Source organism: Tympanuchus pallidicinctus, unplaced genomic scaffold (genome assembly GCF_026119805.1).
Source record: "Tympanuchus pallidicinctus isolate F22 unplaced genomic scaffold, pur_lepc_1.0 scaffold2, whole genome shotgun sequence".
NCBI classification, from domain to species: domain Eukaryota; kingdom Metazoa; phylum Chordata; class Aves; order Galliformes; family Phasianidae; genus Tympanuchus; species Tympanuchus pallidicinctus.
Genome location: NW_026294721.1, coordinates 38,503,487 through 38,517,069, shown reverse-complemented (window position 1 = coordinate 38,517,069; position 13,583 = coordinate 38,503,487). Strand labels below are relative to the sequence as shown.

General features: G+C 40.1%; 1 protein-coding gene across 1 annotated transcript in view; it reads right to left on the bottom strand.

Moving 5' to 3' along the window:
* Positions 1–13,356, bottom strand: part of LOC128080727 (transmembrane protease serine 11E-like) — a 39,595-nt gene extending 26,239 nt beyond the window's left edge. The window contains exons 1-3 of the mRNA XM_052683266.1: positions 13,163–13,356; positions 6,440–6,561; positions 5,602–5,720 (exon numbers count right to left, since the gene is read on the bottom strand). Of these exons, the coding sequence (XP_052539226.1) occupies positions 5,602–5,720; positions 6,440–6,561; positions 13,163–13,326 (405 nt within the window). The 5' untranslated portion in view covers positions 13,327–13,356. The remainder of the gene's footprint in view (positions 1–5,601; positions 5,721–6,439; positions 6,562–13,162) is intronic.
* Positions 13,357–13,583: the final 227 nt, after the last annotated feature.

Genomic DNA, 13,583 nt, shown 5'->3' with positions numbered 1-13,583 from the left:
AAACTTTCAGTTGAAATTCTGACCTTTGCACCTTCTATCAGTACTAAGCAGATACTTCAGTGAGCATATTCTCACTGTGCCTAGGAATGCTTCATTTTAAATAAAGACATTGGGGTTATATTTAAAAAGACTACAAAATCTCTTTTGAAACTTATTACAAACAGCAACATTCTTACTTAATTCACTTCGGTGCTGCAGGACACTTCCTCTAAAAAGTCTTTGGAAAGATTTGGCTGCTGAAGCTAGCGTAATTTCTTATTCTGTGATCTAACCAATCTGTCTTCATTTTCCTTCTGCGTTTCAGTGGCTGAGAGGGAAAAACGTATGATTTACAAAAACAGAGGGAGTAAGCAGGGAAACAATATGAGAAGGAAATGGAGCTGCATGGTACCTTTAGTGTCCACTGCTTTAATTTGCTGTTAAAAAGAGAAGTCGAGTTAGGCTCCCTTGAACTTGAGCACACTATTTCTCAGGGCATATTCAGCCTGTTAGACATTACAGCCTTCACAGCCTGGCCTCCCAGAGCAAATGCAGTCTTAAAGGACTGTTTCAAAAACCTGCTGGCTTAGATTTCTGTTCTTAGCAAGTTGACCTCTAGACCCAAGGAACATAAGGCACTGATCAAGCAAAGCACTTGCTTCTGGCGCATGTCTGCAGAATCTTGTATCTATATGTACCTTAACACTATGTGGAAGGTGTGACAGAAACACCTTGTATACAGTTCCAACCAACTCTGCAGATCGTTCTTGGCTCTGAAGCACCTGTTTCACATTTCTCTATCTTGCAGATATACTGTTTCACTCTCTAGGAAGACCTGTCTCATGTCTGACCCATAAAAAAAAACAACCACGTCTTGTACAAGAGGAGTCTCATATACCCACTCCCCCGTCACACTTCTAAGTTAGGCTCTATCTGAATTTCTCTCAGATGAAAATGCAGACGTGAAAGTAAGCTATTTACAACACAAATAAGAACAATATCAAGTTTATAATTGAATATAAAGCAGATAGCTAGTCCTTTGGTTAGGAGAACTGTCCCATTGAAGGCTAATCTAATTACCAAATAAAGCTATTGGGTGTCAAAGCACAGAGGTGTTAAGTATTTACACCACAGTTGAGAGAGAAGGCCACACAAACTCACACATGAAACCTCAGTGGGAGAAAGGGACCAGGTGGGTCATTTCCTGATCATCTGTAAACTCTCAAAAAATTCTGTCTCTAAGGGACCTCTCTTTGGGTTTTGAAGTAGCTGTATATGGATTTGGTCTTTTAACTCTCCAGCTCAGTTCCCCATTTGTACAGCACAGACATTGGTGTCTATGGACTGGAAAACTGAGGTGTACTTCAGTCATAATTGAAATACGCCATAAACACAGGAAGTTCTGCACCAACACACGAAGGAATTTTTTCACAGTAAAGGTGACAGAGCACTGGAACAGGCTGTCCAGAGAGGTGGTGGATTCTCTTTCTTCAGGGGTATTCAAGACCTGTCTGGATACCTACTGTGCAGACTGCTCTAGGGAACCTGCTTTGCAGAGGGGTAGGGCTCTATGATCTCTGGAGGTCCCTTCCAACCTCTACAATTCTGTGATTTTGTGCCAAAACAGCTGAGAATCTGCAATGTGCCACTGAGGATGCAAAGCACTAGTCAGCTCCAATCCCTCTGCCCAGATCCAGACAGTAAGTTTTACGTTGGTTTTAGATGATGGTGAGAAGAAGGAGAGCCCAGGTACCTTGTGGAGGGTAAGATGGCAGGGAAGCTCATGTTAGTTCACTCTGTGGCTTGAGGTACTCAAGGAGGGAAAACACCTTGCCTCTCCCCCAGCAGTCAAATTAGTCAAGGAGGGAGCCATGCTACACTCCTACCTGAGAGGAGTATCTAGCCACCCAGCTCACAGCTTGGCTTACAAAAGAGCAGGAGAGAATATGGGACAGTGGTCAGGGCAGATCTTCAAAAGCAAGGGAGAGTACAGTGCCTAATGCAAGAGTCCACAAAGGGAGTCAGACATATGGATTAGAGGAGGGAGAAGCAGCCAGACAGTAAGGCTGGCCAGAAAAGTAGACAGTAGGGGGATACTAGGTGCCCAGGAAAGGAAAAAGGTATAAACTGTGCTCAAAGAAGGGAAAGTTTGTCTGAAAGACAAATAGACATCTCTCTTTTTCCTACAACATCCAGGAAAAAGAATCAGAAAGTTATTGTTGGGATGAGAAGAGCAGATAGGTACATTTGCAAGTCATTGGTGAGCAGAGTAAAGGCTGGTATTTACTCTGTTGAGCAACCAGCCGTGTACTGAGGGGGACACAAGCCATAGTTGCTTAGTATCCATTAGTCTCTCACAGTTAAACATTCGCCTGCCTTTGTCTGAAGCAATTGTCTTCAAGAAGGTCTTGATGAAGTGCTCATTTCAACTTCTCTTCAACACACAACTCTTTCCATTAGTGTCAAAGACAGCTTTCCACACTGGGCAAAGACAAGGAACCTCCGTCTTTCTCCCTGCACACAAGGCAGTTGGCACTGCTGTCCAAGATCATCCCAGTCACTTGGATCCATACAGAGCTGGCTGTCTCAGCTCTGGCTGCAATTTGGGGTGCCAGGGGATCCTTAATTAAAGAAACAAAGCTTAGAGCAGGGCTTTGGATATCTCCCTTGGGATGGTGTTACTAATATGGTGGTTAGGACCTCCATGGAACACTTGGGAAATCTAAAAAAGAATGAATAAATTTTGTGGGAGAAGAAAAAAAAAGCAAGCTGGTAAAGGAACTAGAGAAAACCAGAGGGTACAACAGTGCAGGAAAATGGTAGCACTTAATATGTGCACAAATTATTCAAGCAATAAACAGTGGCTGCAAATGTTCCCTTTGTATTCAGTTCAAGAGCAAAGGGTCTGGCACAGTGCATTTTAGGCTAGGAAGGGAAGAATGACTGGTCCAGCCAGAAAAACAAGGAGATTGGCAGACTGGAACGTCTCTTTCCACAGCAGCATTCAGTCACGTTTCTCTTGAAAGAGAGCACAAAGGGAACCCTTACAACCACTCAAATGAAGCCAAGCAAGAAGCAGACAGCTTTCATCATCTGTTCCTCAGTCCCCCCAGCTCCACCCCACAATCCATTTTCCAGACTTTCCAGTCAGCCCTGAGATGTTGACTGGTACACTGGCTTCATCAGCTCTCTGGCATGATCTCCCTGCACTCCCTCCCGCCTTCAATGAGATAAGAGAGTTGGGAATGTCACACAATGGGTGTTACTATTCAGCTGTGGAAATCAAAGCAAACACCAGGATGTTTTCTGCAGGTACCAAGGAAGGCATGGGATGACCTATCAATGGGATGAAAAACCTATTTCATGGAGAAACTTCAACGCTCAGAAGAGTTCCTTTCAGGGTTATTCTGGGAACAAAGGAGGCTTCATAAGGGAGGGAACAGAGAAGGGAACACTAGCAGGGAGTTGCACTAACTCAGGTAATTTGAATGCTTTTGATTATCAGAGATGATTCACTTCTGTTCACTCTGCACACGAAGTATTGTGAAAGATGCTACATTTATCTGCATTGACTCATTATTTCACAACATGGGCTTAAAGTATTGTTCCTACTAACGATGACTGGAAGGATTGGGCACCTAAAACTCTGAACTTAGTTGGGGTAGGACTACAGAGGGTTTTGGTAAATTCAAACTCATCTATCTACATTCTATTAGTGTGAAAACAATGATGATGAAAACATACGTGTTTCTGAGGCAGCTGTCTGCTAAGACATCAAGAAGATATTTCTGTCTCTAGGAAGACTGCTTTGATTTTTATCACCACTGAGTTTTGCTTTGACAGAAACAGACTCATGGGGACCATACTGTTATTGATTAGTATGTGGAGTCACTAAAAAAAAACCAAACCAACAAAAACAACAAACCTTATGGACAATTCTCAGTCTCATCAAGCAAAGAACTCACCAACTTTGAGAGAGCAAGGTAAAACTTAAAGCCTGAATTACAGTCAACTTGTAAAAAAAAAAAAAAAGTCACAGGAACTAATGAAAGGCAACTGTCTCCTGTATGATAGTTACAGTTTTGCTTATCTGTTGGAATTAATGTACTCTGAAATCATGTTTCTTACTGCTCAACCAGCACTGGTATTTATCGTCACTACCGTCAGAAGTTCGCAGCGCACACACAGGAGACAGTTTCTAAAGTACTGACCTTCTTTCAAGTACTTGAATTAATAGCCAGGTTCAGTGGACATTCTGACTGTACTGGACACTGTCTGAAAGAGCTTGTTAGCTAAAATTGGTGATTCTTTGCTGCAGGAGTCACATTAAAAAAAAAAGGGGAAAAAAAGGTGATAATGAAGCAGGAGATAGGGATTCAACTTTACTCAAGTGTTGTTCCTCAAAGACTTCTCAGCCCCTTCCTTCCTCCTAACTCAGCAAGGCACAATGTCTCCTCGCTCAGGGAGAACATTCCCTCTCCATGGTCCTATCAGAAGGTTAGAAGCCTGCAATTATTAGGTAATAGCTGTCAAGTGGCAGCATAAACGCAGCTTATGTAAGACTGTGCATACAGAAGCAGATCTTGTGAAATACAATAGAGTAACTGGTAGTAAAAAGGGGACAGAAAGGAAATAAGTACAAAAAAAAGAGGACAACTTGACTAAGATCTCCAAGAGCTAGGAAGAAATGCTAGCACTGTCAAATCCTACTTCTCCAATACAATGTTCACAATGTGTTGTGAATAAATGATATGTCCCTACATTAAATGATAGTGGGGAGCAAAACATTGATTGTCTTATTAACTGAGTATCTGTGCAAGGTTGCTAAACAGGGGTAAAAGATATGTATCAGACTCTAATGAATGAAATACAAAAAGATACAAGCACAATCACATGTTTATTGCTGTAAAGAGCTGAACTCTGTAATTATCATCTGTAGGGAAGTGTCTCAAAGAGAAAACAAGAAAGGAAATTGCAATCCATTTATTTCCATATGAGCACCCTCTGTTATTTGTAGGCAGGTTTCCCAACAAAACATACCAAAGAAGCAGGAAAAAGGCATGTGTATTGTTTTCTCAACACCAGTAGCAGTCTGACAGATAGAGTTCCCCACTCCCAATTAAGGAGAGGGTGTAAAAGCATGCTTCCCTTCAAGACAGTGGGGCAGCAGAAAAGCCAGAAATCGGTGCCAGGTAGCTGGCTATAAGAGGAAGGAGAAGGGAAATGATTTGGTGCCTGGTGAACTTTGTCACGAGTGGTTGGACTCTTGTGTGCCTGGTGCTGTACATATATGTGTAAGGGCATACAGCACTCAGGCTCAAGGCAGGGAAAGAGAAGGCACGGACAAATTACTGTTGATGTAAGAGGACACTGAGAATATTATCAATACCTACCTCACCACTGCAGTGACAAAGAGAGGTAATGTGCTAAAACAAGTTATTTGAGGACTGTTTAGTCTGCCTAGTATGACCACAAATTTAATGCTACTTATTGCTCATGTCTGCTACCCAGGGTTTTAGGGCATACTGGAAACTTGTGGTCTAAATGATGGCTGTTCACATTAAGGCTTTTCTATCATCACACAGTCCTTAATAAAGGAAAGGCTTGACAGTACCAACTTACCAGTCTCTCAACTCTCTCGCTCAGGTCTCTAAACCTTCCTGTGGTCTGTCTGGACAATTCATTACTGTACTGGATGTTGGTGATTTTTATGTTGCCACTGTAATAGAAGAGCTTCTGATCTGTAGAGAGAAGAGGAACAGGCAATACTCACAGTGCACCAAGAGCCATGAACTTAGAAGAAAGTCTGGGGGTGACTAAGTAGATGTCTGGAGAGTGGATAATCCTTCACTTGTACTCAAGCCATTCAAATAAAATTTCTAAAAGCTAGGAACCCAGGAACAAGAACTCAGTTCTGCTGGGCAATCTATGCCAAGCAGTGACAAAAAACAAAAAACCAGTTTCTCCAGCAGTTACTTTTGTGGCCATCGAGCAGCATGTTGGGCTCAATGCGCACAAGATCACAAGTAGCTTCCTGCTGGTCAGCTACGCTCCTTCCTGGCCAGCACGTCCACACAACACTGAACACCGGGATGCAGTTACTGGAGATCAGAGCAAGAGAATGGGGAAACAACAGATAGAATTGAGTGGAAGGTTCAGCTGTCACTTGCTTAACAAAGGCAAGAAGACTCACGTGTTGACCTCATCCAGAAGTAGATCAAGAGGAAGATGTAAAAGGAGTGAAAGCAAGTGAAAGGCAACAGAAACCACAGCCCTAAGCACATTGCATAGCAGGAAATGCTCCTGAGAAGAGATCTGCAAAGATGCTAAATGAGGAGGGAAAGAGCTCCAGACAATTCAGTGGACTGATGAAAAACAAAATCTCAGCATTATGTGCCCAAGCACAAAGGAGAAGCACTAAAGACAGGAATAGAACAGTGGTAAGTTCTGTAAATCTTACCATATGCCAGAAAATAAACTAGGAGACCAATGGTGATGGCTGCTGCCAATGCTGTTCCAATAACAATTAGAGCAATTTTCCACGGTTCGAGATGTCTTATTTTGATGGATGGTTGATGTATTCTGGAAAAAAAAGAAAAAAGAAAAAAAGAAAAAGAAAAAGAAAAAAGAAAAAAAAAAAGGAGAAGATTTCTAAGAGGTATTTTTTAATTTAAAAAAAAAAAAAAAAAAAGATGCTAAAGTTTTCTCCCTTAACATCAGTTGATTCTTCCCAGCAGTACTGAGTTCTTATCCAACATCTTCAAAAATGAAACCATGACTTAAGACTATTTTGAAGTAGATGCTGAGATTTGCCAGTCACGGAATCCTGGCGTAGACTTTGATTTTTACTTTTCTTTTTCTTCTTCTTTTTTTAAGGGCTCATTTACATATGAGTCCCAGTAAGAATTTTTTAATGTGATTTCTGACTGAAAATTACTAAGAATAAACTGCTATGTTCATTTTTCAGCTAAGTGAATGCTTGCGGAGCAATGTAAGCAGCTTTCAGTAAGTTAAACAAGCTGGTTATTACAACACCTTTGCTCCCAGAAGTTCTTCGTGCAACAAACTCATTAAAAAGCATCCCATTATTTGTACAGTATGTATATATGCATTATCCAAAGTGTTCAGTCTTTTTTTTTTCCTGCAAAGTAGGACTGGATAACAGTAACAACAGAAAAAATAGAAATAGATTTTGGAGAGATTGTTTGTCCTTCCTTTTCACTCAGGCTAAATCTATAAGCAAAGACTAGCACGGTTCTAAGTACATTCACTCGAATGGATGAAATGACAGGGAAGGGCAGAGATAGTGAGGGGACAACAGAACGCATGTAAAAAGCCTTGCCAGGTACTTTTCTCTGCTGTGCTCTTAATTACAAAGGTGTTAATCCAAATTAACACATAGCAAGTCAATAGTCAGTAGGTCAGTATGAGATTTAGACTCTCTTAAACTCACTGCCCCCAAAAGGTTATCAGAGCAAATTTTGCCTACAGCCATGGAACCCAGAGAGATCTTAAGCCATATTTTCAATGATGTTATCAGCCATTACAAAATACAGAACAGGAAGGAAGGGTTTTTGGCTAAGAATCATTGCTACCAGAGCCAGCCACCTCAGATACTAATGTTCATACCTTCAGCTTAGAGTACATCTGGGAAACAAGGCTGTGGGGACTCAATCCTGAGGGTACTGCAGAAGTTCTCACATTCATAATCAAGTAAATACAGCTTGCCTCTGGAACATCCATGAACCTTAAGTTTAAATGCACTAAAATTGAAAATCATTGCGAGGATCTGCTGCAGCAGCATCCTGACAAAGTCAGCAGGCATGTTGTGCACTGTACATCAGAAGTAGGTTCTGGCACTTCATTGTCATTTCTTTTTAAAGCCCTGACTACTTTAATGTTGCTTGGAAAACATCTGATTCAGACTAAACGTGATATTTGCTTGAGTGAAAAATGGAAGCTCTCATTTGTCACTCATATCACTTCTGACCTTCCCTGGCTTTCCTGTCTAGCATTCTCTTCACTCCTCCTAACCTCTAGGACAGCTTATTAATTAAACTCTCATTTTGACTGGTTTCCTTTAAAATGCATTTGTGAATACACAGCAGGAAAAAAAAAAAAAAAAAAGATCAAAAGTAAACAGTTCTATTAAGAATTTGGTGATAAGCAGCTCCAATTTTATTTCTGAGCCTACCAAAAAGAAACTGCTTTTACACCAACCGCAGAAATGAGAAACATGTACATATAAATGGTCAGGACTTCAGCTCATTAACAAGAATATTCAAGAAATATTTCAATATACTAACTTTCTGTGATAGTCATTGAGGCTTTGGCTGCTCAGTCTCCTTTTGCATTTTTTCCTCATGTCTCATGTTACCTTTTTTATTAAGCCACACACTCCTTGACAGATCAACTCACAAGTGTTCAGACTCAGATACAAGAAATTATAGGAAACTGCCCCTAACTTCTTTATAAACTGGTTTTCCTTTCTAGCAGACAATGATCTTGGTTATTAGTAAGTAAATAGGAAATGAGATCATTTAAATAGTTTGAAAAGAGAGTTTGTAAGCATTTTGGTCAGAAAATTGATTTAAAAAAATATAAGACCCATATCTTCCCATCTCTAATACTATTGTTTTTACTACCTGTGTTTATTTAAAATTTAATGCCAAAGTTACTTAACCAAGCTTCTAATGCTTGCTCACCACTATGGTGCTTGGAGTCTGATTTCCATAGGGCATATTCATCGGCCAAGGCAACCTTTATGAATAGGTCACATTAATTCAGTATCTAATAGGACTTATTATCAGCTTATTATATGAGAAGTCTCAAAGCTCTAGTAGAGTTAGCAGTAGCTCTTAGGTTGAATCACTAAGTCAGTGGTGAGTTCAGTTTTAATTTATCATGTTTTATTTTTCCCCTGTTGCTCCAACAAGCAATCCAAAGTAACACATTTCTTCCTATGCATTTACGACAACGTGCTTTGCAAATGTTTCTGCCATGTCTGAAGTGAGACTAGGTTGAAAAAAACCCAACGACAAACCTACTCGCAACCCCACAACTAACTTGACACAACCAGCTCAGACTCATTATCTTATCTTAGACAGTTTCATTTTGAAAAGAAATTCTCCTCCTTAAGCTGAACAGAAGGAAAAGCACTCAGAAGGTCTTTCAGCTATAATCATAATGGCATAGCCCCAAGCCAAAATGCTGGGTTTGAGAAACCCATTTAAAAGGCTGAATGCCAGCTTCACACCGCAGATGAGTGTAAAGAGTAACTGCCTGTTGTATCAAAGAAAGAATGGTATCAGACCAGAAGTAACTTGGCTGGGATGCAGTTATATAGACAACACCATGTAATGTATTATAAACTTTCAGAATTCTTTTGCAAATAGTATATGATTTTTTAAAACCCTTATTCTTAATTTATTCCTTTCAAAGTTCCAAGTTCCATTTAGCAAACAGAAATCCTCATCTGGAGCAGTTACTCACATATGTAATCTTCCTTATCCACACGACTTCACTTAATTCATGAAACCTCTAAGCTGAATTTCCTCAGATAAGCAGATGTTTGATAAACACATCTTAATATAACCACTTAATATAGGTTAGGCAGTTTTGGGAGAACTTGTTACCTATGAGAGATGTTTTCTTGTGGGTTATCGAATGTCCTTTGTTTTTTATGCTATAAAAGATGACAGTTTAAGCCAATCCCTATGGTTTTAAAATGGGCAGTATTTAATTCTTATTTAAGGTGCTATGAGAAAAACTGATAAAAAGCATTTCATCAGCACTAGCAATAATGGTGCTACATGAATGCACACACAATAGGACAGTGACAGCATCTTAATCTGCTTACTGGGTGTACGGAATACCACAGTAGAAGAGCTGTACATACATCGGCTCCTGAAGAGTTCCTCAAGTCTGATGTAACAGACCAGCTTTTCTCCTTTGTTACAGTTTGTGTGCATGTGATATGCACACAATATCCACTGAGAGTTTGGCCCAAAGCATTCAGATTTTCCTATGGTTGGCTGAGTAATTCCGTGCTGAATAATAAATTTGTCCACTTTATAGTTCATCAACAATTGACGGGCTGAGTAGTTAACAGTAAGATGTAATGATCTAGCAAAATTTTTTCACTGAACAGTGAACATATGGATAAGTTTCTTTGCAGGACAAATGCTGCTGAAATCAGAGGTTTCATAGCCAGGGGGTGCAAATGAGTGAAGGGCAGTCCTCCAATGACAGAGGAATTCAGCAACTCCTACATTCATTTCTGTATGAAATCTCTTCCTGTTATCATCAAATCTGTCCACAGACCACATGAAGTTGTCAGACTGTGGTATCAGAAAGATGTCAAACTAAACCATCCCAAGCTTTGTGATAACAAGACTTCATTCAGAACAAAGATCTCTGTAATCAGAAATACAGAAATGGACAGAGTATGTGATGGAAATAGAATGCCTTAATTTAAAGGTTTCAGCTGACCCAAAATGCATTATCATGAGCTATGAAAAAGTTAGTAGTGATGCACTTTTGCAACACTCTCTCGTATGAACAGCAGAGACCAGAAATGCAATTGATACTATACTGAGTCTTGCTCAGTTAATGAAGATGATGAGATTTTAAGACTCAGGAATAACTTCTTTGTCATTCTGTTTTTCTATTTGAAAAGCTCAGAAAATGAGTGTGTGGGAAGGAAAAAACAATCAGTAATAATTCTCCTGGTATCAAATCAGATGTGGTGCGTATCAGAATTTCACTATAATTTTCTGGAATCAGAAACTAGACTGAGGCAGACAAATAAAGAAGTTTCTGTTTGACACCATGCAGGAATATCTGCCTCCTGCAGTAATCAAGCTTAACTCCCATTAATGCCAATGCACCATGACTGTCCTTGCACCAGGGCTGGTATTCATTTCCTGCTACACCTCAGCAGTCTGTAATTTATACTTACTTTGCCCACCTACTAAATGACAAATTGGTGCAAGTGGCACTGCATTTCCACCTACATATTCACTTTTAGACTAACATATACAACAGTAGCTACTGTGCACCTCATCTTGTCTGTCCACAAGATCTTCACAAGGAAGTTGAGGTAGGTCACTGCTCCATAGACCACAGGGCACAGCAAAGCAGAGGAGGGACAAGACCAACAAGGCTGTCCACTCCATCCTGTTTCCTTAGTAGCTTCGCTTCCTGAAGGATCTTATAGAGCACACGTTCCAGCTTAGCTCAAACTGCTGTAAAAAGAGGCATCCTGGAACTGGATAAAGTTAGTCTCTTGTTAGAGACTAGCGTACAGCGTGATGCACTCAAAGAGCAAGTTTCACAGTTGCACACACAGATCTATAGCCCTGGCCAACAAAGATCTGAACATTTAACAGGCTACACTAGGTCTCTGATTAAGACCAGGCAGTCTTATTCCTTCTCCAAATACGTAAATATATAGTTATCCACCACAGATTTCCCCCATATACTTAAGATTGTACAATAATCTAAAGAACTATTTAAACAACTAAATCCTTTTCTTACCAAGAGACAACCAAAATGGACTTAAATCTTCTTTAACTACTCTCCAACAAACTGTTATTAAAATTATTTACACCACTGTTGATACAAAAAAAGATATAGCAACTAGACTTCCATCTAACTAGAAAAAGGAACAACTTTTCATTTCTGCTAGGTAGAGTATTCTCACTTATTTTTCCCTCTTTAGGTAACATGCACAAACAGGTATTCACAACTGATGGGGATTGCTTTCCTCACTGTCAGGCAGCACAGCTTTAAAGGCATGGATGCTGAGCCAGATGCAAGGTCTTAGGGTCAGGGTCCCACTAAGGATCAGAGTCAAAAGCTGAACTCAGCCTCCTCCTAGTAAAGTCAACACTATAACAAAACATTATTCTTCATAGGAAAAAAACCCAAACAAAAAAACAACAAAACAAATGGACAGAAAGAATAACTTTTGTCAGTCCAGAAATAATGTTGCTATTTCAATAAATCCAGAAATTATGTCTTGTTTTGTGTTTGTTTTTTTAATACTGAGGTTGGAAAAATAAAAGTATCTTGCAATCGTCCACAGCCTTTCGCTCAACATAAAGGCAGTGAGAATACTGTGGCCATAAGCAATCATACAGAAAAATTCAGCCATCCAGCCAAATCATGAGGGTGCTGGAAAAAAAAAAACAACACTTTTTGGGAGGACTGGCTAATTCAAGGGAAACTGAGTATCTCCTATTTTTGCTTAAATCCAGGAGCCAGAGCATTAAGCAGAAAGAACAAATGCCAGGTGGCCTACTGAACATATATGATTGGATGCGCTCTGATTGAAAACAGTATTACAGCTGGATTTTTTTTTTTTTTTTTTTAAGTACACAGAACTTTCCAGAAATGTCTTTGAGTTACAATAAAACAAGACTAAGAACATCCAACATCTCTGTTTAAAATCCTTTAAAATACAAAACACCTGGTCACTATACCCAGAAATCGTGGCTTTTTCCTTAAAAACTCTAAGGACAACCTGGAAGAATGAAAACCCACAAAGTATTCTCTCCTTACGGAGCTATGCTGCCTTTGCTGATTTAACGTGGACCCTTTATACGGTCGGGAGAATAATATTGCAACTAGACCTGATCAAAAGGTATGGTTATCCCAAATCATATTATTAAAATTTGCTTTTGACACAAAAGAGCTTACTGAATTCTTCATCATTTCAATAATATCCCGATGGGGGCAGGAGAAGACAATTATAGGGAGGGAAAGATAAGCTTCAACCTAAGCTGTCACATCACCCTTCTAAACAGACAGCAAATCTTTGTGCTCCTGGCCACGCTAAGAAAGGATTCCCCTCTGCATTTCTCACCCCAACCATACATTATTCTTTTCATGCAAAATAGTCTCCAAAGTCTTCCCTTCAGTCTGCAACTTATTGTTTAGCCTTCCTCTATCACACCCTTTCAGGCTGTACTTGTTGGATAGATCCATGATGCCCTCTACCTTTAAAAGGATGAAGGTGGGCAGAGATCCAAGGAGGTTTAAAAGCAGACAAGAAAAAGCAAACAACGTCTTTTTTAGATCTGTTTACGTCCTTCACTTCTTAAGTTCTCTCATAAGCAACATCCCTCCACCTCCACTGCACCTCTAAATCAAACCTACTGAGTTAAAACACACCACCTACTTTTGAAGATCCCATGGTAGATCCCGGTAGGTCTGGTAGCCCTTCTGTCCTCCAACCAGGGCTTGACTAAAGTCTGGACTGCGTAGTGAATGCTGCTGGAAAACGCAGGAGTCGCATTGACTGGTGTGACGAGAAGGGAAAGGCGTTGAATGAAGATCCTTCATTGAGGCACAGCTGGCGCAACACCCAGCACCCTGTGGGTTATTGCAAAATAAGAGAGCAAACTTTGGAATAAAAACAAACAGAGGTAAGCATGGAGTCGATAAGGAGACTCTAACCTTCTGATCAGCTCAGCATCAAAGAATTCCCCAGGCAGAGATGGACAGAGCAGATAAACCGGCCCAGGCAAGAAGACTTGTTCTTCACCACAGCAGAACAGGAAGTGTGTTAAATTTCCCTTTCCTATCACTCCCTTTCTGTC